Here is a 24,114-nt window from a genome sequence, read left to right as displayed (position 1 = left end):
TACCAGGGTTGGAGGGTTTGAGCTATAGGGAGAGGCTGAATAGACTGGGCTACTTTCCCTGGTGTGTTGGAGGCTGAGGGGTGACCTTATAGAGGTTTATAAAATCATGATGGCGTGGAGAGGGTAAATAGACAAGGTCTTTTACCTAGGGTGGGGGAATCCAGAACTAAGGGGCATAGGTTTATAGTGAGAAGGGAAAGATTTAAGAGGAACCTAAGGAGCAACTTGTTCACACAGAGGGTGGTACGTGTATGGAATGAGCTGCAAGAAGAAGTGGTGGAGGCTGATACAATTAGAAAGTGTTTTGTGGGATATGGGCCAAATGCTGGCAAATGGGACTAGATTTATTTAGGATATCTGGTCATCATTGATGAGTTGGACCAAAGGGTCTGTTTCTGTGCTGCTACAGTATCCATGGAGAATAAGTGGAGGAACCATTTCAGCTACATCAACTTTCATTAGAAAAATGAAAATGTTTGCTCTGACAAAATCAATGTACCCGAAATGTTCGCTGTGCTACTTTCCATACGTAATGTACCATCAGCATTATTAGCACTTTTGTATTTATTTCACGTGTTTTATAGTGCTCATCCACGCAGTCTGGGAATACATTAATCAGTAAGAAAGACTGAAAGCAGTTAGCAGGTCCAGACTGGTCTATGACCAAAGAAATTTTTATTGTTTTAGGGCTGTAATCTTTCAGAATGTGAAGCGGTTAGGTCAAGAAGGACCTGTGACAGTGGAAAGGTTTCAGCAGGCACATTGTCAAATCGGAGAAATTCACAAAAAATCTTGTTTGACAGGCATAATCTTGCATCTTTATAGACCTGCACGACCTCCCAGAGTCCTCAAGCGCTTTCAGCCAAAGTGGTACTTTTGAAGTGTAGACTTACCTATTATCGTAAATGAAATGAAGCGGCTGATTTGCATATGGGAAACTCACACAAGCAGATGTGATAATGGCCAGATAATTTATCCTTTATAATTTGTAATTATCCTTTCAGTTGTTTCAGTGGCGGGAGTGCGGGAGAAAGCGCGAGGGCAGCCTGGGAAGGTAAGCTTTTCGATTATAAAAGTCTTACTTCGCGTGACTGCGGCCTTTCAGTTGTTTCAGCGGCAGGAGTCCGGGAGAAAGCGCGAGGGCAGCCTGGGAAGGTAAGCTTCCACCCAATAAATTTGGGAGTTAACTAATACCCAAGACACTACACGCATAGTGTCTCCCACTCCTAACCTAATAAAAACAACTAAGTGTGGTGAGCAGGTAAGCTATTTGCATTGTTTTTCCTCATCTCTTTGTTGTCTTTCGGGGTGGTCACCTGGACGCCAAATCCTCTGGGAGTGGGTCGGAAGGCAAAGCCGGAGTCTGTTTGAGTATATAACGGAGTAAACTTACTGGTGCAGAGAACACTGTGAAACTAAAAAAAAACTAATTCATTTTAAATAATTACCTAAGTAGAGATGGCAGGCCAGGTGATGTGTTGTAGCTGTATGATGTGGGATCTAGCTGATCCCACTGAGAATGGCAGTGACCACATCTGCAGCAAGTGTTGGCTGCTTGAGGAGCTCCAGCTCAAAATTGATGAGCTGGAATCCGAACTCCAAACACTGTGGCACATCCGGGAGGGGGAGAAATACCTGGATGCTGTGTTCCAGGAGGCAGTCACACCTGGTAGATTAACTAATGTTAATTCGATTAGTGGGCAGGGACAGCAGTGTGTGACTGCAAGTGAGGCAGATAGAAGGACCCTGCAGACAGGATCACAGGAGCCGCAGCCCTTGACATTGTCCCACAGGTATGAGGCACTTGCTCCCTGCATGGATGAGGAACAGGCTGCAGGAAGGATGAGCCAACTGACCATGGCACCATGGTCCCAGAGGCCATTCAAGAGGGGGGAGCAAAAAGACAGATTGTAGTTGTAGGGGATTCCATCATCAGGGGGATAGACAGTATCATTTGCGAGCAGGATAGAGAATCCCGCATGGTGTGTAAACTGCCCGGTGCCAGGGTGCGAGACATCGCTGACCAGCTTGAGAGGATACTAGAGAGGGAGGGGGAGGATCCAGTTGTTGTGGTGCACGTAGGTACCAACAACATAGGCAGGACTAGGAAAAAAGACCTGTTTCGGGATTATGAAAAGCTAGGAACAAAATTAAAAAACAGGTCTTCAAGGGTCATAATCTCTGAGTTGCTGCCTGACCCATGTGCAAATTGGCATAAGGAGGCGAGGATCAGGGAAGTAAACACGTGGCTAAAAGAGTGGTGCGGGAAAGAGGGTTTCCTTTTCATGGGGCACTGGCATCAGTTCTGGGACAGGAGGGATCTATACCGCTGGGATGGACTCCACCTGAACAGGGCCAGGTGCAGTGTTCTGGCGAAAAGTGTAAATAGGGTGGTTAATAGGACTTTAAACTAGTAAGTAGGGAGGAAGGGAGAAGTGAGCATAGAGGGAAAATAACAATTAATGTAAGGCCACTGTTTAAAAAAGGAAGTAGACAAAAAGCAGGTAACTATAGGCCAGTTAGCTTAACTTCGATAGTGGGGAAAATGCTTGAATCTATCATTAAGGAAGAAATAGCAAGACATCTGGACATAAATTGTTCCGTTGGGAACACCCAGCATGCGTTCATGAGGGTAGGTCATGTTTAACTAATTTGGTGGAATTCTTTGAGGACATTACTTGCATGGTGGACAATGGGGAACCTATGGATGTGGTGTATCTGGATTTCCAGAAGGCATTTGACAAGGTGCCACACCAAAGGCTGCAACATAAGATAAAGTTGCACGGTATTACAGGTAATGTATTGGCATGGATAGAGTTGACCAGTAGAAAGCAAACAGTAGGGGTATATGGGTGTTTTTCTGGTTGGCGGTCAGTGGCTAGTGGTGTCCCTCAGGGATCAGTGTTGGGACCGCAATTGTTTACAATTTACATAGATGATTTGGAGTTGGGGACTAAGTGTGGTGTGTCAAAATTTGCAGATGACACTAAGGTGAGTGGTAGAGCAAAGTGTGCAGAAGACACTGAAAGTCTGCAGAGGGATATAGATAGTCTAAGTGAGTGGGCAAAGGTCTGGCAGATGGACTACAATGTTGATAAGTGTGAGGTCATCCATTTTGGTAGGAATAACAGGAAAATGGACTATGTTTTAAATGGTAAAAAATTGCAGCACGCTGCTGTGCAGAGGAACTTGGGTGTCCTTGTGCATGAATCGCTAAAAGTAGGATTGCAGGTGCAGCAGGTAACTAAAAAGGCAAATGGAATTTTGTCTGCCATTGCTAGAGGGATGGAGTTTAAAAACAGGGAGGCTATGCTGCAGCTGTATAGGGTCCTGGTGAGGCCACACCTGGAATACCGTGTGCAATTTTGGTCTCCTTACTTGAGAAGAGATATACTAGCACTGGAGGGGGTGCAGAGGAGATTCACTCAGTTGATTTCAGAGTTGAGAGGGTTGGATTATGAGTAGACTGGGATTATACTCATTGGAATTCAGAAGAATGAGGGGAGATCTTATAGAAACATATAAGATTATGAAAGGAATAGATAAGATGGAGGCAGGGAGGTTGTTTCCGCTGGCAGGTGAAACTAGGACTAGAGGGCATCGCCTCAAAATAAAGGGAAGCAGATGTAGGACTGAGGTCAGGAGGAACTTCTTCACCCAAAGGGTTGTGAATCTGTGGAATTCCCTGCCCAGTGAAGTGGTTGAAGCTACCTCACTGAATGTTTTTAAGGCAAGGCTAGATAAATTTTGAAGGAATTAAGGGTTATGGTGAGTGGGCGGGTAAGTGGAGCTGAGTCTTAAAAAGATCAGCCATGATTTTATTAAATGGCGGGACAGGTTCGAGGGGCCGGATGGCCTACTCCTGCTCCTAGTTCTTTTGCAAGTTGAGGGATAAATATTGGCCAGGGAGAAAGACTTTGTTTATCTTTAAGATGCTGAAATGAGATGTTTTGGAGAGTGTGTGTCCAGCCTTGGTTTACATCTATGGTGCCTGTAGTAGTGCTGCATTCCTACAGTGCTGCTGTTTAAATCAGAAACACATAGGTGTGCTACAACCCAGAGGGGGAAAGTTTAAAAAATAAATAAAAACGGAAATAACTGCAGATGCTGGGAGTCAGAAGCAAACAAAACCCCAGAAATTGTTGCAGAAGCTGTGTAAGTCTGTGGAGAGAAATCAGAGTTGATGTTTTAGCCCAGTTAGCTACTATCAGTTCTGAGGGTCACTAGATCTGAAACGTTAACTCTGATTTCTCTCCACAGATGCTGCCAGACTTGGTGAGCTTCTCCAGCAATTTCTGTTTTTGTTTAAAAATAAATACTTGGAAGTAAACACATTAGTCAAACAGCAGTTTAATTTGAATTAAAGAAGTCGAGGTAGATTGGTGTGTCTCATTCATAAGTCACTGTATACTGCTTTTTCTCTCCCAAAAAAAATTGCAGGGAAGCTGCTTTGGATCGAATTGAGCAGCTCAGCTCAGGCAAAAGCAAAGGCTGTGTGTGCTGAATCACTACCACCTGGAGGCGCATTATGAAGTTTCGAGAATGTTCTGTCATTCTCAGTAATGAGTTGTGCTTCTACTGCAATCAGGGTATAGTAGGTAGGTGGTTAACCTTGCTTCAGAGTCCCAGCCAGCCTCCTGCGCATGCTTACTAGCAAGCCCGCGGTACCGCACTTCTGGTGGATTACGTCAGCAGGCGGTCGTGCAGGAACCCGGATGAGCCGGCAAGCGCAGAAATTTCTAGAAGCGTCCCGGCGTTACTAGAGCTTCGTTCCGAGCCGCATCGGTAAGTCACTGCTTCTGAGTCTCCCGACAGATTCTGATAATACGTTTTCATTCGTCAAGTTTCGACAGTGATTTAGATTTTTATCACCGATTTTTAACGGGTTGATCCACGGATTTTTTAAAAATAGTTTTCATCGGTGCAATTCTACTTATATTTTTTTTCCATTTTTTTTGGGGATGGGCGGGTTAGCAGAATTGATTTTAAGAAATTGCAAGTTGTGATTTAAAATTAATTTTTTTTTACTTCAGTTTTGATATGCTCGGGGACAATAGCCGCTTTGCGGTCTTTAACGTTTACGTCGTCGGCTCTTAAATATAACTGTTAAATCCCAGATTGGCTTTACTCGTATCCGTTTTTTCTTCGGGGAATGGGCTGTTGGATTTGAGTTATCCTTTGTATCTTTTTAGGGTCTTCATTTTAATTATGTATGAATAGTTCCTGTTTCATTAATTAAAACACGAGGGCGTGGATCTTGTCCTTTCTTCCGTGCCGTCATCCGGCCAACGTCACTTCCGCAGAGACGATCACATGGCCAATCCAGTCCCCACGTGCATCCTAGATTTTTCTGTTCCCGTGTTTGTAGTCACTGTTTCCATTCAAAAAATACTTCCCACCTTTTATGTATTTGCATTCGTTGGAAATCCCCATTGGGTTTCAAGAGAATCTCTCAAATTTTTTCAACGCACCCCCATTGCTATTTATATCAATTACTTGAAATATAATTGCTTGGGACCAGAGAGTTGTCCTGTCGCTGGAACTTGAGTGGAATGAGTCTATGTTGGGAGTTTGGAAGAACTAGATGTGATTTCACTGATGGGGGTAGATGCTGAGAGGATGTTTCTGCTGGTGTTGAACCTAAGACTAGGAATGAATCTCAATACAAGGTTGGCTATCTAGAGCTGAGATGAGGAAACTTTTTTTTTGTTTTTCATTCAATCCTTGGTGTTCTGGCCACAGAGAGCTGTAGCTGCTTTAAGTATATTCAAAGCTAGTCAGTAGATAATTGGGTATTAAGATATGAGGTAGGAAAATGACATTGAGTTTGGAGATCAGCTTGCCAAATGATGGAGCATTATTTTATAGTGACTTTGACTTCTATTTTTGTTCTTTTCAAGAGTTGGTGCAAGCACTATATGACAAATCACTACATAGGATATAGAGTTGTTCATGAAAATTAACAACTTTTTGAATACTAGTAATTTAAGTTCCTTCCTCCTGCCTGTGTCTGTATGGGGAATGTGGAACATTTCTTGTTCCAGACATACTTGGGTGCCTCCCTACAACTGTCTTTCTCTGGTATGTTGATTAACATCATTGGCACCACTTATCCCTCTTGAATGGAATTGGAAAAGAATTGAATTTTGCTTCCAGTTCCACCCTTGCCTCTCACCTGGTCCATCTATGACAGCTTCTTTCCTTGATGTCTCTTTCCATTTCTGGGGATAGGTTGGCCCTTGAAGTCTACTACAAGCCCACTAACTCCCATAGCTACCTTGTCTATATGTCCTTGCACTCTGCTTCCTGCAAGTATTCCATTCCACCACACCCCACCCCAACTCTGGTCTTTATTTTCCACCCCATCTGCCTCTGCATCCAAGAGATCATAAGTTGCCATTTCCACTACCTACAGTGGGATGTTACCATCAGACACATTCCTGTCAGCATTCTGCAGGGACCATTCCCTCTGGGTCATCCTGGACCTCCATATAGCATCTGCCCACTTACCTTCTTCCTCAGTATCCAAGGCCTGAGACCTTTTTTTTAGGTGAAGCTGTGATTTGCCTGTACCTCCAGCTAGTGTACCATATTTGCTGCAGAGTGCACTCTCCTATACATTGGGAAGGCAGAATGCAGACTGGGTGACCCCCTATATGGTACACCTACATTTTATCTGTAAAAATGCCCCTGACCTTCCAGTTGCCTGCCACTTCAGCACACTGCAGTGTTTCCCATGCCAATGTTTGTCTCAGGCCTACTTCTCCAGCAGGGCTGAATACAAGTTGGAAGAACAATACCACGTATCCTGCTTGGGGAGCTCGTAGCATTCAAAGTCTAGAGTTTAACAAATTTAGAGCATAACCAACACCTTCTGTATCTTTTAGCCATCCCCAACATCCCAGATTCTGTCATGAAATGGTTTGCTTTCAGCATGCCAGCCTGCTTTCAGCCATTCGTAGTCCCCATTATCACCAAGCAATGTCTCTCTTCCCTGGCTTGCTGGCAACAATCCCCTCCTATGTATACTCTCCAAGCTCCTCATCCTCCTGTACCCACCCCCCCCAAAAGTTGTCATCAAAAACCATTTTGTACAAGCTGCTATCAGCTCTGAAGGGAGGCCACTGGACTCAATGTTGACTCTTTTGTCTTCACGTGCTGCCAGACCTGCTGAGTTTCTCTAGTAGATTCTGTGTTTGTTTGTTTTCAAGTTCCATGTAGATCAATAGGTATGGTCTTTTTCAAAATCAACTGAACTAAAATACCAGCATGCCAACATATTTGTTCTGAGATAGTAAGAACTCCTGATGCTGGAGTCAGAGATAAGTGTGGAGCTGGAGGAACACAGCAGGCTAGGCAGCATCAGAGGAGCAGGAAAGTTGACGGTTCAGGACCTTTCTTCAGAAATAGCCAATTTCTGTGTTCTTCCAGCTTAACACTTATCTCATATTTGGTCAGACGTTTTGGCCAGAGAAAAGTTCTTGAGGGAAGTGTGAACATATTAAATCAGTGTTTGTATTCACACCTAAAGCTGCTAATTAACAAAGACATATGAGTAATTACAATTCAAGATGATGCATTCAGTTAACTGGAAAGAAATTCACCACCTGAAAGGACAGTTACAGTAGAATCAATAGTAGTTTGCAATTGGGATTTGGGTATATAATTGGTGAGAGGATTCAGTTTGCAGGAATTTGAGGAAAGTGCAAGACCCAGTACAAGCACTTGATGAATATTGCCTTCCTAGGAGGATAGGAATGAGAATAGGTCATTTACTTCTTTGAACCTGTTCTACTATTCAACTAATGTCACCTCACTCAGTTGCATAACTTTTAATACCTTTTCTGATGAAGGGTCTAGGCCCGAAATGTCAGCCTTTCTGCTCCTATGATGCTGCTTGGCCTGCTGTGTTCATCCAGCCCTGCACCTTGTACCTTTTAATACCTTTGCCTGCTGTGTGATTGAGAAAAGTTAATATGGGTTGTCTTTGCATCTTTCTTTACTATGCATCAGGTCTGTTAGCAGAGCAGGAATTGTTTTTTCCGTCTTTTGAGAGTTAGAACAATTGGAACTTCGAAGAGAGTCTGTGGGAGATGTGGGGCATGCCTCTGTCAGAAGATCAAGTATTTGGTCTTGCCCTCCAGAAATTAAGTGCTCCAATATAGTAACAGCAGTGTGATCGTTAAGGAGACTATAGCATTTCCTGTAATCTGTGTTAATTATTAGTTGAAGAAGGAAGTTTTACTCCTACTCGCTACATAGTGGGTAGCAGTTGTATTATGTCAGGTGCTACAATTCTAGTTTGTAAAGAGTCTGAATAGTGTTTTAGCTTAATTATATACCTGGCATTTACCCCCTTTTTTCAAATTAGCTGTCACCACTTCTTTCCTCAAAAGCTCCTGACTCCTACATCCTTGCTAAATGCCACTCCATTTGGAAGCCTCTTCGTCTCAAATTGTTGCCCTCCAATCTGTAATTTCCCTGTCTAAATCCAGCCAATAAGACTTTTAAACTTACCACTGCACCAAAATGTAACCTGTGACTTTTTTATTAGAGCCAAAGTAAGCTATTCTTGGGTATTTTTTTGCCTAGTCTCTGGCCTTTGACTGGTTGACCACAGAATCTTTTCTGCCTGCCACTCGTTCAGAGTGGGATCAAATTCACTTTAGCTTATTCATATCTAGTTGTAACTAGATTCAGGTTTGGCTTTAATTTTATGTTTCTGTAGTGTTACTTTGGCATTCCCCCAAGAATCTATCCTTTGCCCCTCCTATACAGTGACTTTATTCAAAAAGTGTTTTTTTTGCCATGTGTATATTGAGTCCACCTCATGCCATCATACCACTCTTGATTTCTGCACTGTCTGGTGTCCCATACGAGGCAAGCAGAAATTTCTGGCACAATAAATATTGGGAAGCTTGAAGTCTTGTTCACAAAATCTGCTTCCTAGCCACTAACTAATTCTTGCTGACTTCCGTCTAAGACGGAACTACATTGCAACTTTGTGTTAGTGGCTCTCAAGATGAGTTTCCAAATATATCCATGCCCCCACATTCCCATCTAAGACCATCTCCTTATATCTTTAACATTACCTGACTCTGCTCTGTCTCTTCTGTTGAACGCCTCATTTGCATCTGTTATGTCTACGCTTACCTATTCCAGTGTTCTTCTGACTGGCTTCTTACATTGTTCCTTCCGTAAACTTAGTCTCCCAAAATTGTGCTGTCTCTGTCCTAAATTTCACCAAGTCCTCTTCACTGACCACTGGCTTCCAGCTAATGCATCAATTTTAAAATACTCGTTCTCGTCGTGCTTCTGTTTCTGTAATTTCCTCTCAATCCTCTGAGAACTCTACACCCCTGCAATTCTTGAGCAAACCCTAGTTTTAATTGCTCCTAACTTAGTGGTTGTGCATTTGTCTGCTGTGGACCTGTGATGTGGGAATTTCCTTGATGCACCTCTCTGTTTCTCCTAACCCCTCTTGTAACAATGCTATTGAAAAGTATCTGTTCTAATAAGTTTTTGTTCACGTCCTGTAAAATTCATTTGTGGTTACTGTCAAATTTTGTATTATTTTTGACCTGAAACAGCTCATGGCATGTATCAATTATAATATTATTCTGTATTTTTTTCAGATTGCTACTGTGAAAAATGGTGAAGGAAACTGTATTTTACGATGTTTTAGGGGTTAAGCCCAATGCAAATGCTGAAGAACTCAAAAAGGCCTATAGGAAACTAGCTCTGAAATACCATCCTGACAAGAATCCAAATGAAGGTGAAAAGGTAGGTTATGTATCCAAAACTGTGTAAACAAAATCATTAAACAAAATAATTAGCAGTGACAAAGTGCTGAGGTTATCTATTTATTTGGGATTGGTGACATGATGAATGTTAACTTGCATTGTTATTACGAAAATTGAATCCACAGCAACAATAATTTGCAACCAGTAGATTGTTTATTCCCCCACTCGTTTCTGTTTTAGGAATGTACCTTCTGGCTGCAAGTAACATCAAGGCAGCTGTCCAAATAAATGAATGATTATTTGCAGAATTTGAATATCAAGTTTTCCAACAGACTTTTGTGTTATTGTAAAATTGCACTGCTTTGAGTAATACACTTGCCACATTTAAATAAGCCACTCTGCTGAGCCACAAGTTCATTATCTTTAAAATTATAGCCTGATGATGACTACCCTCTGTGTAATGGAATTTTCTAGCTCCACAGGAGTAATGTATTTTTGTTCAGTGGTAGTGTTGATTATTTTGGGGTTTTGTTTAAATTATAATATCCCTCACTGGTGGTATGATGTTGACCATGAGCAAGGATTGGAATTGGCTGGTGAACCTATGCTTCTGTTGCGGTTACTGACCTATGAAGAGAAATTGCTGTGTATAAATCTAAACACACTTTTCAGATACCTGATAACTTGAGGTAACTTGTTTAACAAATCTTGCTAACAAAATGTTTTGCTCCAAAGCGTGCTGCCATTGTGGATTTGAAATCTGCATATTAATTTTGAAACAGTTCATATCAACTATTTGATGTCTGTTCTCTAATGTCTGAAATGTTAATAACTCATTCGGTCATTCAATTTTAGTACTGAATATATATCATTGAACCAATATGGCCTTGTGGGATAATTGGTTTTCCTTGTCACAGTTCAAACAGATTTCTCAAGCTTATGAAGTGCTGTCCGATCCCAAGAAACGAGAACTCTATGACCGAGGTGGTGAGCAAGCTATTAAGGAAGGTGGAGGCGGTAGTAGTGGATTTGGTTCACCCATGGACATCTTCGATATGTTTTTTGGTGGTGGAGGCAGAATGCACAGAGAAAGGCGAGGTAGAGATTCTGTTTGATTTTTGAAGGCTTTATTGTTTGACATTACATTTAAAAGGTTCAGCATGTGGGAGCAAAATTACACACATCGACAGCCCGTACTACTTATTGGTGGGTGCATTAATGTTCACGTGATTTGCCAACTGTTTGTTTGTTAGGTAGTAAGACAAAATGGGTAAGTAAATGACCTGTTTTAAGTAGGAAATCTCACTTGCTAATGGTTTATCAAATTCTGGATACAACTGTTCAACCAATCATGCTGACAAGATGGGAATAGCTAATTGAAGTTGCTTGAAGACTAAAGTTCACCTAAGGCCAATTGAGTCTTTAATTCTTTTCTTAATGGGATGTAATTTGGCGTGCATGTGTGATAACAACTGTAACTGGCAAAGATGTTCCACATGGATCACAGTATGCGTACATGTGAACTTGTTTATTGTGACAGCAAGATTAGAACAGCATTGTACCATTTAAATCAAAACTTGGTATAGAGAGATTTGCATGGCCTGATACAGAATCATGCAGGTGTTTAGGAAAGTAAATAGAATACCGTGTATGCAAGAGGAATGGAATATAAGTGAACACAATTCCTGTTGAAACTTCAAACTGTGTTTTTGTAGGTTTTGAAAAAAGCATTTGATTGGTTTAATCCAGTGAACCCCGAAGGACTGAACCATTTCAGACTTCCAATTACACAAGGATACTTCACACCTTTTCACTCCAGTCTTTGAAAGCAGTGATCAGAACACTGGGATGATGGGGAGTTTAAATGATCTAATGTCAGATTTGCAGATGATAAAGCACTTTTGGGAAGTACAAAACATGGGTTACTAGAGCTAGTAGACTAATAGCAAGCTTTAGTGACCGTTGGCAAAGCTGTGGTGACTATTTCAGAAGGAAGATAACTAAAATAAACTCAAATGTTTAGCAACTATGACATCTAGAGATGGAAGGTGCAACAAAAGAATAAGGTCAGGTGATGGGAACGATCCATATTTACTAAGAGATGGCTGCTAACCTGAAAACTGAATAAAAAGCTTTGATTTTTTTTTTTCCTCTTAATGTGGTGTAATTGGCATTCTTATTGTGTGGGGTGGGAATAAAGAGCTTGATTTGGACTGTTTTGAATGGATGAGAGACTCCAACCTTATGGTAGGTAGTGACCAACTGGGTAAATATCTTTTGAATTGTGTTGAGAATGGAAAGGATCTGCTGGACAGAAAATGTAACAAATACAGTACTGTGGAGAGTGAATAAACAAATTTGTTGGATGTAATTAGGTTGAAGAAGGGTAGGGGAAAGAGACTACATGTTATGGAGGGAAAGTTTTTAAGGAAGGTAAGAAATATTTCTGAAGAAGGGTCTCGACCCAAAACGTCAGCTTTCCTGCTCCTCTGATGCTGCTTGGCCTGCTGTGTTCATCCAGCTCTACACCTTGTTATCTCAGATTCTCCAGCATCGGCAGTTCCTACTATCTCTAAGAAATATTTGTTGGGTGGCTTGAAAATTGAAGGAAGTTATTGGCCAGTAAGGGAAATGGCACAGGATAGTGAAAAATGGAAAGACTACAGTGTCAAGGCAGAGGACACATGATTAAGAAATAAAAGATGTACCTAGCCTGTAAATATGTTTACAATATTGTCAGTATCAAAATCTGAATCTTTACTATAAAAGTAGAATATTTTAACTACTAGACCTTTGCCTAGATGAGAGAACCCACTTTTTACATGATTATTTTCAATTAGCAGTGCAGCTGGGGAAAGCATCCAATCAGTGTTTGAGGGTAGTTGTTTCTTTTTGTGAACTGTTTTAGTAGTTGGAGAGAATTAAGTCAATTTTGTGTGCCTTAAACAAAACTGAATATGTTTGCCATGTTACTGCCGTCAAACGAAGGTTTTATCACACTTAAGCTCTCTCATTGGAGACAGCAAAATCAGAAGTAATTTTAACACACCAATCTAAATTTGTTTTTATTGTATACTCTGCTTGAGCAGAATCCCATTAGTCTCTGGCATCTGTCCAGATGTTCTCCTATGGCATTGACAGTAATGCTTTAAAAAGTTTGGTCTCCACTTAGTTGACATGGAGAAAGTAAACTGCAATGATTTTTCAGTAAAATTGGGCTGCGCGTTCATTAAAAAGAGATCACTGGTCGATTTAACCCGAGTGTCACCAAGCCTCTGGCAAGGGGTGAGGTTGAGAAGGTGGAACCTTCGTAATGATCTCTGACATGGGAATTGAACCCAGTGTTGGCATCACTCCATTGCATTATCACTGTACAGCTCACTGAGCTAACCAACCATGTAGTAAACATAACCAGCCTTGAAACTGGATATTATTTTATGGGGTCTTGTAACTTGTGCAGTTAAGGGAGTTTTCTAGGTTTTTTTCCTAGCAATTTGTGTGGATTATATCATGGGAGCACAGCCTTTCCCGTTAATAACACAAAATGTTATGTCCTTATTAATCATCTCTAGGGAAGAATGTGGTCCATCAGCTTTCTGTGTCATTGGAGGACATGTACAACGGTGCCACTAGGAAACTAGCACTGCAGAAGAATGTAATATGTGAGAAATGTGAAGGTATGTAATTTTGTTGAAATGATGGCTATGATAGGAACTTGTAATTTAGGAACTTACTTTGAGGAAATGGGTTACCGTAGATACATTCAGAAATTATTAATTTCCATGTGTCCTCTTCAAATTATCACACTGCAATTTCATCACACAGCCTTCATAAATTCAGGGGCATTGGAACACTTTTACTGATTGCTTTATCCTCACATTTCACCCTGCCACCTTCAATATTAGATGGATCATTCTATCTTGGGTGCGATGCCACGACCAAACACATTACCTTTTAGAATTTTAAAGGAATCATTTCCTCCAGAACACCCTAGTACATTCCTCTGTTGCTTGCTCCCTTTCCAGTGCAAGTGCATTTCCTTCCCACCCTTCAGGGCTTCAAACACTCCATCAGATGAACCACAAACTTCTTGTACTTCCAGGTTGGTATACTCTTGGCTCCTCCCAATTACTCTCCTTTATATTGGAGACAACAAGCACAGAATAGCTGACAGCTTTGCAAGAAATCCCTCTATATTTGAAAAGAATAGCCTTGAGTTTCCAAGCGCACTTGATAATTTTGATTTTCCTCTCCACTTCCATTCTGACTTCTATGTCCTTGGTCTCTGACCACTGTTCCATTTTGAGCTTAAGGATCACCACCATTGCTTTAATTTGGGTACTTGACACATCAACTCAAGATCATAACCTGCGCCCTTTTTTTGTCTAGGTGTCAGGTGTTGTGATTCAGTTTTTTAGATTTTCAATTGTTCCAGATTGACCACCTTTCTTACTGCGTTATCACCTGCCTATAGCTTTATTTCTTTGTCTGCTGCCTCTCTCTCACTCCCTCTTCTACTCTGCCCGCTTCCATATTTGTTTAAAATCTTTAAATTTTATTCAGTTCTGATGAGAGGTCATTTATCTGAAATATAAACTTTTTTGTAAATATGCTGCTGATTAGTTCTAGTATGTTGTTCCAGATGTCAAACATCCAGTGTTTTGGTTTTATAATGATTTTGCTTGAAATCTCTTCACTGCTGCTATCATGTTCCTGCTACCATTATTGCCAAAGTCTCCACAGCCCTGACTTTCCATGTACTCAAACCTCAGGAAGGTGGGGTTGAGGTAGGGAAATCTTGTATCTTCCCCCAACCATGGTACTGATGGGCTTCAACAGCCACCTGTCAACACTGCTTTCCCATAGCTACTGATCGCCTCTTAAGACCATAATGTGTAGGACTGACAGATGATGGGTCATGGTATCTCCCTTACTGTCATAGGAATTACAGTAGATGGTCTTTAATTCTGTATCACCTTCCAATGATGAAATATCTGTGTACTAGTGCTACTTTGATTTGATGAGCTGTAATTATTTCACCTCCCTTTTCTCCTCCTCCTGTATTAGGTCGTGGTGGTAAGAAGGGGTCTGTAGAGTGCTGCCCTGTCTGTCGTGGATCAGGCATGCAAGTAAGAATTCACCAAATTGGACCAGGCATGGTTCAGCAAATTCAGTCTGTGTGCCAAGAATGTCATGGCCAAGGAGAGCGCATCAGTCCGAAGGATAGATGTAAAAACTGTAGTGGAAGAAAAATTGTTGTGGAAAAGAAGATTCTGGAAGTTCACATTGATAAAGGTATGATGATACAATAGTAAATGGTAGGTTTGAAACCGTGAAAGAGACTTTTTCCTTTCTGGCTGATATCTTTGCGCAGAACAGGAATTGAATTCAAACTTTGCTGTGGTGATGACCTGGACGGAGGCTGGGATGAGCTTGTTTTGCATCTGTGTTGATACTTTGAGATTGTAAGTTTTAAACTATGCAACACATCAAAGGTTTTGCACTTCCAATATCAACCCAATCCATTCCTTTTCAATACTCCTGAAGCTACACAGTTATAAATTATAATTGTATTTGACGTGCCTTGGTTAAATGCTTAAAAAACTTGTTCTGCTGGAATTAAACGAAGTCTGCTCTTGATTGATCCAGACATGTTGGGGATGGGCCAGTTGGACCAATTCTTTGGTTGAGAGCTTGCTGTATGAGTATCTGAGCAACAGCACATTCAGTTTTGAAATGTTCACTGTCATGACCTGAAACCTTAGTGTAGGATTTAAACTGTCTACTTTGAGTACTGACAATTTGCCTCCTGTCCCCTCCAAAATGTATCTATCTCTGTGAAGCTCTGCATTTGTCTTTTGCAGCTTTCACGTCCTAAAGAATAGGTTTTCAAGGTGTTTTGAAAAAAAGGAATGTTTTTGGCGAGCTTCCAGTCTAACATTCTCCTTTCTTATTGTGGAACGAAGGCATGAAGGATGGCCAGAAGCTAACATTCCATGGTGAAGGTGACCAGGAACCTGGATTGGAACCTGGAGATATCATCATTGTCCTAGATCAAAAAGATCACAGTGTCTTCACTAGGTAATGCCTTTTCAAAGGATAATAGCTGATCTTGTCTGCTTTAGTGATATCTTTTCGCATGTCTAATTTTCTTTATTTTGCTTTAGGCAAGGTGAAGACCTTGTTATGCATATGGAACTGGAGCTGGTGGAGGCTCTCTGTGGTTTCCATCGCCCGATCACCACTTTGGATAAAAGAACAATAATCATTACATCACACCCTGGTAAGTATACTTTGGGTAAAGATTTGAGTACTGTTTGGTAGTACACTTAACAACTGTCTTGTTTATATGGTTTTTTTTTCCTTTGTAAACTAATAAATGGTTTTAATGCATAAACTTGCTTTGTCACAGTGTTGGAGCAGAAAATAGTGAACTAAATTGTTGTAAGGAATGCTCTTTTGAGATGGAATAAAAGGAATTCTTTCACTAGCTGAAATGGGCAATGTTCTGTTACATTTGTGATCCTAAAAAGAAAATTCTCCTAGAAAAGGATATTTTTAACATGGTTTTCCTAAATGATGTTTCTTGGATTTGTGACAGGCCATATTGTTAAACATGGAGATATCAAGTGTGTGCTGAATGAGGGTATGCCGATTTATCGCAGGCCATATGAAAAAGGTCGTCTAATCATCCAGTTCAAGGTATGCAGTATGTCTTGTTATGCACTAGTCAGTAACTTCGTCAGCCTTTGCTTTGGAGTTTAATAGATTGCAAATGTATAAACAATGCAAATTTGAACTTTAAAAATGCAGAAGTCACATGACACCAGGTTAGCTGGTATTGTGACTTCTGATTTTGTCCACTCCAGTCTAACACCACCACCTCTGCATCAGAACTTACACTGAGAAGCGTTTGAGGTGAATGCTTGCTTTCTCAATTCCTAAATTGTAAGTAAAGTTGAGTGCAGGTGTGCATTCCAACTATCAATCTTTATTTCAAAAGGCTTCTTTTAATGTATCCTACTAGACTAGCTTACAATTTTTTTCTGTCAGCACATCTGCTGGTTGTTCCATTTTAGTGAGATCAGGTGTTACATCTTTTAAAGCTGCATACAACTTGCTTTGCTATATCCATATTGCTTTTGGGATGAGATTGAAATGTAAACCTTTGATATTGGTAATTGATAATTATCATGTTATATGAATTCATCCCCAAAAAAATTCCAAGATTTATAGCCCAAACCAGAATTGACCTTGGTGATCAATCTGCCTGGACACACGTGTGCAGTCTATTCCACATGTCTAAAATACCTGAAGAATTGAAAACACTTGCTCTTGAATCTATGAAGCAAAACTGCAATTGAGTCTTATCCTGTCTAAGCAATATCAGAGCTTCCTTGAAGTTTGTGATGCCAGTTCTTAGTGTTACTAGGGTAAAAGTAATTTTTTTATTGTGGGAATTGAGATCAAGCATGTATTACTGGTGATTTTATTGCTTCAGGTTACCCCTAAACACAAATGTGGTACATAGTATTACTTCTGGGCCATGAGAATACTTTTGTTACTACAGGGCAAATGTGTTAAGCTTTTGCCTGCTAAAAGTATTGGGAACTCTTGTACAACTTTGAAGCTTCAGGAACTACTGTGGCCTGAGCCAAAATTTCTCCCAAGCAATGCACCAAAAATTGATTGAAGTTCAGTGATTGCTTCAGAAGGTGTATTGCACTTGACCATTTTGATGTAAAAAGGTGTTGTGTATATACCTTACTGTAGATGTGGCCTGTCTTAACAAAAATGATGGCTAACTTCTTCTAAAATCAAATTTACCTATGCTGTTAACACTTACTTATTTTAGGTGAATTTTCCTCCGAATGGCTCTATTCAAACAGATAAATTAGCTCTTCTAGAAAAGTTGCTCCCTGCACGACATGAGGTTGACATCACTGACGATATGGAACAAGTAGATTTGGTAGACTTTGATCCACAACAGTCAAGGCAACGCTACAATGGTGAAGCATATCACGATGACGAGGATGATCACCCCAGAACTGGAGTTCAGTGTCAGACCTCATAAAAACAAGCCTTCTGTATGACTTCAAATTGTGCTTTTGTTTGTGGAAGACTTGAGACTGCAACCTCAAATCATTGTATATGTTTAACATCTATGGTTGCATTTGCTGTTATTGAATGATGCTTTTTGTGTAATGTTTATTGGTGTATTCTACAAACTTGTATTTAAATAAAATTATGCTTTTGGGGGCTAATTTCACTTGAGACTCTTTGTGAATGTTAGTTAAATTAATATGCCATAGTCAAGATTCTGCTGTGTATCAGACAGAAAAAATGAGGGTTCTCATGAACTTTATAGATTTTCATACTGGATTGGACAGGATAAATAGTGTGTTCCTGATGACCAAGGGAGTCCTGAACCAGGGTCAAAATTCCAAACATACAGAAGAGTAGATAAGAGGAAAATGAGAAGTTTCTTCAGCTAGACACTGAGCCTGTGGAATTCTGCCACAAAGCAGCTGAGCCCGAGGCAAAAGCAGGAACAGGATACTGAACAGTCAGCTGAGTGTACTGAATAGCAGAACGGGCTCAAAGAGCTGCTAGAGTTTGAGGTCTGGTGGGCAGTGATATGACCTCTGGTGAAATTCTGCCAAATAGCACCAATTGAGTCAGGTAATACAATATACAGCTTATAAACAACTCTAGTTTTCCAGTCCAATTAATGTTTATTTTAAAGTTAAATAGGGTGACTTGGAAGATTTGGAAATGGAATTACCTATACTATGATGGGTAAAGTAGAACCAGTAGATGTAAGTAGTGCTTAAAAGTAAGTTTATGAGGTTCTATCAAATCCAGTGACCTGCGTTATTACAATGTTGGTCCAAATATGGACTAACTCTACTGACTAGTCGCAGCTAGCACAAAAAGGGGATAGATATAACAAGGTGTAGAGCTGGATGAACACAGCAGGCCGAGGAGCAGGCAAGTTGACGTTTTGTGTCAGCTTTCCTGCTCCTTTTGCTGCTGTGTTCATCTAGCACTACACCTTGTTATCTCAGATTCTCCAGCATTGGCAGTTCCTACTAATCATAAAATGTTTAAATTACCAGAGCTCTTCAGGCTACTGACTAAAGCCCTAATGTTTGAGTTTCAATCACCTTCCTTCTGTTATGGAGTGTGCCATGTTCAGTCCTATTCACAACTGCCAAGTGAAAATTGAACACTCGATCGTTCAACATTGTGCAGGAGAAAGCCTGCTTGACTGGCACTGCATTCACTCCATCTGCTATTGTATTCTATACAATCTACAAGATGCAACAACTCAAAGGTTCCCTAAACAGTGCCTTCCAGACTAATGACCTCTATCACCTCAAAGACAGCAGACACATTGAACTTTACCACAAACAAGTTTCCTTCCAAGCAAGCACTATTCTGACTTGAACTATGTCACCATTCCTGGAACACACACTCCTAACACTAGTATTTCAAAGGTGGAGTTCACCACTATCTTCTCAAGGACTAGCAATAAATCCTGGCCTAGGCAGCATTGTCCACATCCCATAAACAAGTAGTATACTTAGAGAAGTGTAATGAGTTGGTGATACTAACATTGATGAGGATTATTAGACTGAATACAGTAGTTTTGCAATATGTTAATGACAAAGAAAATTACAATATGTACAAAGTTAGTTGGGCATGTAAACTGAGGACTGCAAAGGAGAGACGAGCAGATGAAATGGTAGAAGAAGCATGTGAAAATTCTCATGGGTATTTTGAGCAATTTAATGATATCCAAAAGAGACTTTTGCAATATTTGTGCAAATACCATACATTCCTTACAAATTAATTCAAACATAAGAATAAGGAAGTGTTGCTGTGACTAGGGTTTTGCAACTACACTTGGAATACTGTGCAATTTCAGGTCTCCAAGGATATGCTTGAATTTGAGAAAGTACACTGAAGGTTCAGTAGAACGAGAGCATTGTTCTGTCAGGTGGTGAATGAGGTGACCCTGAAGCACTCAAGATTCTAAAGACTTGACAAAGTAGACACTGGGTTCCACTTGTTGGGGAATGAAAATAACAAAACAGCACAAACCACTAATAGTAACAACTATTTTGTGAAATGCAGCTTTTGCATTGCTTATTCGGAGGTTAATAAGTTGAATTGGGTGTTGTAAGGTTTGTGTAATGCTGTCTAGATTTGGTGCACAGAAATTCTAACAGTTAGCAAAATCTTCATGTTTACAGAAAATAAAAGAAATCACTGCACTTAAATGAGTCTGGTCACCTTCAAAATGTTGCATTTATTTTAAAACTCCTTGCTGTTGAACTCTACAATGATCTTGGCTCTTCAACAAAAACACCCTAAAGACACTGCAGAACCTGTTACTATGTGCATTAATTACATGCCTTAACTGAGGTTCAGCAAATCGATGTCAAACATTATACACCTGCAATAAGGAATGTGTTTTTTGAAACCAAAATGGTGGTTTAAAATTGTACAAAACAGGATATTCTAGAGAAAGCTTTCAGTTATAGCTATCAGTAGATAAAGGTTTAAAAAACAAAACCATTAGTACTATTCCTTCAAGGTTTCCAGAGTTTAAGGAGACCATCTTCACTGTAGGTGCCAATCAAGTTCTGATGTGGATGATGAGCAATTCCAATAACATCTTTTTCATGAACCTGTAAAATGAAACAGATGATAGATGTACCCTAATCTAAACCAAAATAAAAGGCTTAGAAAAACTCTCACTAAACTGCTGCTAGAAATAATCAGCAAGACGGAACTTAATAGCACTTGGATTTATAAAAAATATACATTATTATCTCTCACCGTCAATGTTCTTTCCAGCTTTCCAGTCACTGTACTGAAACAGTACAGCACAAAGTCTTCACCAACACAATAGATCCATTCACCACGTGGAGACAGACAGCAGCACACAAAGTCACCTCCCTCTCTTTTACCAGAGCTAAAGCTCCTCACAATCTGTAACACAAAATTGGTTATAATTGCAGACCGAGCAGGAGGCTCAATTTGAAATCTTATACATGGCAGCACTTGTGTGATTCAGGAGGCCATTTGGTCCATCATATCTACATCACTTCTTAAAACAAGCATTATTATTTCGTGCCAATCTCCTGCATCTCTCCCCATATCCCTACACATTATTTCTAAACAAATAATAATCTAACACCCTCATGAATGTCTCAGTTGAACCTGCCTCCACTACACTTCCAGGTAGTATATAAGGCGGCTAGGGTAGATTAGCCATGGTAAATGTTGGACTACAGGAACAGTGTTGGGGGGTGGGTCTGAATGGGATGTTGTTCTGAGAGTCGATGCAGATTCAATGAGCTGAGAGGCCTTTCTGCACAGTAGGGATTCTTTGATTCTACATCCCATCTCACGATTAATCGCCATGTGAAAATCTTTTTTCTCACATTGCATTTGCAAATCAGTCTAAAGCTATGCCCTCTCACTTTGTTTCTTTAAGTGTAGGACCAGTTTTTCCTTTTCTACTCTATCCAGCTCGCTCATGATTATTAAAACCTCTATCAGAACTCCTCTCTGAAGAGAACTGTTCCAAGTTCTTCAATCTCTCCTCATAGTTAAAGTTCCTCATCCTTGGAACCATTCTTGTAAATTGTCTCTGCACTCACATCCTTCCTATAATGTGGCAGCCAGAAATATACATAATATTTCAGCTGAGGTCTAATAACTGCCTTGTTCAAGTTGAACATCACCTCAATGATCTTGTACCCTATGACTGTATAATTAAAGCCAAACACACAATACGCCTCATTCACAATACACACTATTAAGTGCTCTGCTCACCTGTACTGCTACCTTCAATATTGGTACACATATACACCATGTCCTTCTGGCCTGGCACCTGTTTCAGAATTGTACTCCTGATTTTACATTGTCTTTCAACACTCTTCCAACTAAAATGCATCACCTCACACTTCTCTGCATTGATTTCATCTGCCACCTATCTGCCCACTCCACCAACTTGTCTGTGTCTTTGAGTTCTACACTGCCCTCCTCATGGTATACAATTATTCTGAGTTTTGTATAACTGCATAGTTAATGACATTCCAGACACAAGAAATAGTTGTCTCCTTATTTCTTCTCTCTAAAAAGTGCTCAAGGTTTTAAAGATCTCCATCAAATCTCTCTGCTTTTTCTGTTTTAAGGAGAACTTTTCTAGTCTTTCCATGAGAATGTAATTCTCATCCTTGGAAGACCTTTTGATTAAAGAACCATTACACCAAAAGAAAATCATCATTAAAACAAGTAATGACAACTTCTAAAACCTCAATTTTCATACTAATTTTAAAACAATACCAGCTGATTGTGTGCCTTTCCATTTAGATCATTTCACAGAATATCCATGACTCGAAACAAATGTGGTCCATTTAGTTTACCCTATCCCCTCTTCCAAACATCAGTATATTTTTTTCTATTCCTTCCTCACTTGTACTTAATTAGGTTCCTCCTAAATGCAGCTGCACTATTTGCCTCAATTAAACCTTGTCATAGTGATTCCAGTGTTAAAATGCACTGGGCAAAGAGGTTTCTCCTGAATTTTAAGATTTTATAATGATTTTAGTTTATAACTTCAAACTTCTCCCAAGTAATTTGTCAATTGGCTTGCGGTTTTCTTTCTAAACACACCATATTAACCACAATGCTTCTGCTTTCTCATTACTTTTCTCCCATTAAAGCATATCTCCTCAAGGGTTGAGAGACATCCATCCTTGTGACAAACTGGCTATTTTTTTCCTACACAAAACCAGTCAATACTAAGAAGTTAGCAGAGCCATTTGAACACCAGCTTTTCAAAACCGCCTTTCTTAATGAATCAATTTATGAGAAACAATCAAATCCAAGGAAAAGCCCAGCAGAAAAGATAGAAGTTGAGATTTAAGTGAAAACTCAAAACATGCTATAACCCTCCTCTCAAACTTTTGCTCAAAAATTTTCTGAATAACTAAAAATTAGGATGATTTTCAGCCTCCAAAAGTGATGACTTGCATTTCTAATATTCAAAAAGTATCCAGTGATAGTTTCTTAAAAAGCAACCCATCATCCTATTACAAATCTTAAATGCTTAGATTTGAATTCAAGTAACAACTAATAAAGCTATGTAAGCTTCCTTCATAGGAGTGAAGAAAAGGGAGTTATTCATGGGAGTTATTCTTACTCCTTTGAAAGCAAATCACAATAGTAAACTAGTGTCTTGCCATACCTGGCCCTGCATATTCATAATGACTACTGTATTTGACCGGTTACACACTACAAAATGTTCAGGATTCTTTGGCAGCAGGTGTACGCTGTTCACTGTGATATCGGTACCAGCAGAGCTGCCCAATGACTTGAAGGTATTTGCACACTCTGTTGTTTTCACGTTCCAGATCTGCAAGTGAGGTGATAAAAATATTTCATTTGACTCAAAATATATCAAACTTTTATTGATTCAGCACATGGAAATATAATGTTGAACATTTATGGTGCTCATTTTTGTGACACCCACGTAGATCGCACAAACTTTACAATGAACAATTCCAATGATTTGAATAAAAGAATATGGATAATTTAGAGTCAATTTTAAAATGTTAGCTATATTTTCTCAATTCCAACACCAGAAGCATGTAACATCCTTGCCTAGTAGCACACATGTTAACCAGACGGTAAAGGTTTTCACACTTACATATTTTTCACTAACATGCATCATGTTCACTAATATTATTTACATACCTTTACACTACCATCCGATGATGCACTCAAAATGTAATGTCCATCTTGTGTAAATGTTACCTCATTAACAAATGATGTATGACCTCTAAATTCCTTCAGTGTTTTTCCAGACTTCAGACCATGAATCCTACCAAAAGATCAAACATACAATTAATCACACTACATTTTGACATCAGTACAGTTACTCTCGAGAGTGGTCACTCCACATTGTGATCGGCAGGCAACGAGGAATGCAGAGATAGCAGGTGAGTAACTGACTTTTTGCTAGAAGGAAACAAGACAGAATGTCCGGGAAACCCAGGACTTCTTGTAACTGTCTAACAGGTATGAAATTTCAGATGCCTATTTAGTGAACAACACGAGTGAGTTGGTATGGATGAGTAGAGGGAAAACCACAGTACCATGGTGCCTGAGGCTATTCTAGGAAAAGAGAGGGGCTGGTAGGCCGATGAGGTAGTAGTAGTGGGTGACTCAATAGCTCAAGGAATACACTGTCTAGTTTTCAGCCGAGTTTGAGAATCCTGTATGTCTGTTGCCTCCTAGATGCAAGGGCTCAGGACGTAACAAAATAGCTGGACAAACTTCTGGAAGGAAG

The 24,114-nt window shown here is 40.0% G+C and overlaps 2 protein-coding genes across 4 annotated transcripts; one reads left to right on the top strand and one right to left on the bottom strand.

Moving 5' to 3' along the window:
- Positions 1–4,448: 4,448 nt before the first annotated feature.
- On the top strand, positions 4,449–18,017 carry LOC109926968 (dnaJ homolog subfamily A member 1). 3 transcript variants are annotated; one of them, XM_020526862.2, is made up of 9 exons: positions 4,449–4,785; positions 9,636–9,783; positions 10,661–10,841; positions 13,316–13,420; positions 14,811–15,038; positions 15,710–15,824; positions 15,911–16,026; positions 16,345–16,445; positions 17,599–18,017. In XM_020526862.2, the coding sequence occupies exons 2-9, from the start codon at positions 9,652–9,654 to the stop codon at positions 17,815–17,817; spliced, it is 1,197 nt and encodes a 398-aa protein (XP_020382451.1). In that variant the 5' UTR covers positions 4,449–4,785; positions 9,636–9,651; the 3' UTR covers positions 17,818–18,017. The 3 variants fall into 3 exon arrangements, with proteins under 3 accessions (XP_020382451.1, XP_048448540.1, XP_048448541.1); XM_048592583.1 differs by lacking the exon at positions 4,449–4,785 and adding an exon at positions 4,898–4,921; XM_048592584.1 differs by lacking the exon at positions 4,449–4,785 and adding an exon at positions 5,646–5,669.
- Positions 18,018–20,038: 2,021 nt separating this feature from the next.
- Positions 20,039–23,654, bottom strand: LOC125481266 (WD40 repeat-containing protein SMU1-like; the record flags this gene model as incomplete). Its single annotated transcript, XM_048592585.1, has 4 exons — positions 20,039–20,440; positions 20,592–20,744; positions 23,011–23,178; positions 23,520–23,654. Coding segments are annotated over 4 exons (555 nt in total), but the record flags the coding sequence as incomplete, so codon positions are not given.
- Between the last annotated feature and the right edge of the window lie 460 nt (positions 23,655–24,114).

Source organism: Rhincodon typus, unplaced genomic scaffold, assembly GCF_021869965.1.
Source record: "Rhincodon typus isolate 14 unplaced genomic scaffold, sRhiTyp1.1 hic_rhity00001481, whole genome shotgun sequence".
Lineage (NCBI taxonomy): Eukaryota > Metazoa > Chordata > Chondrichthyes > Orectolobiformes > Rhincodontidae > Rhincodon > Rhincodon typus.
Note: the sequence above shows the minus strand (reverse complement) of the source record. Positions and strands in the feature narration are given on the sequence as shown.

Excerpts from the sequence above, each read along its gene's own strand:
- LOC109926968 (XM_020526862.2), top strand. The coding sequence starts at position 9,652 with ATGGTGAAGGAAACTGTATTTTACGATGTTTTAGGGGTTAAGCCCAAT. Across the intron at positions 9,784-10,660 it reads ATCCAAATGAAGGTGAAAAG|TTCAAACAGATTTCTCAAGC; the intron begins GTAGGTTATGTA and ends TCCTTGTCACAG. Across the intron at positions 13,421-14,810 it reads AATATGTGAGAAATGTGAAG|GTCGTGGTGGTAAGAAGGGG; the intron begins GTATGTAATTTT and ends CTCCTGTATTAG.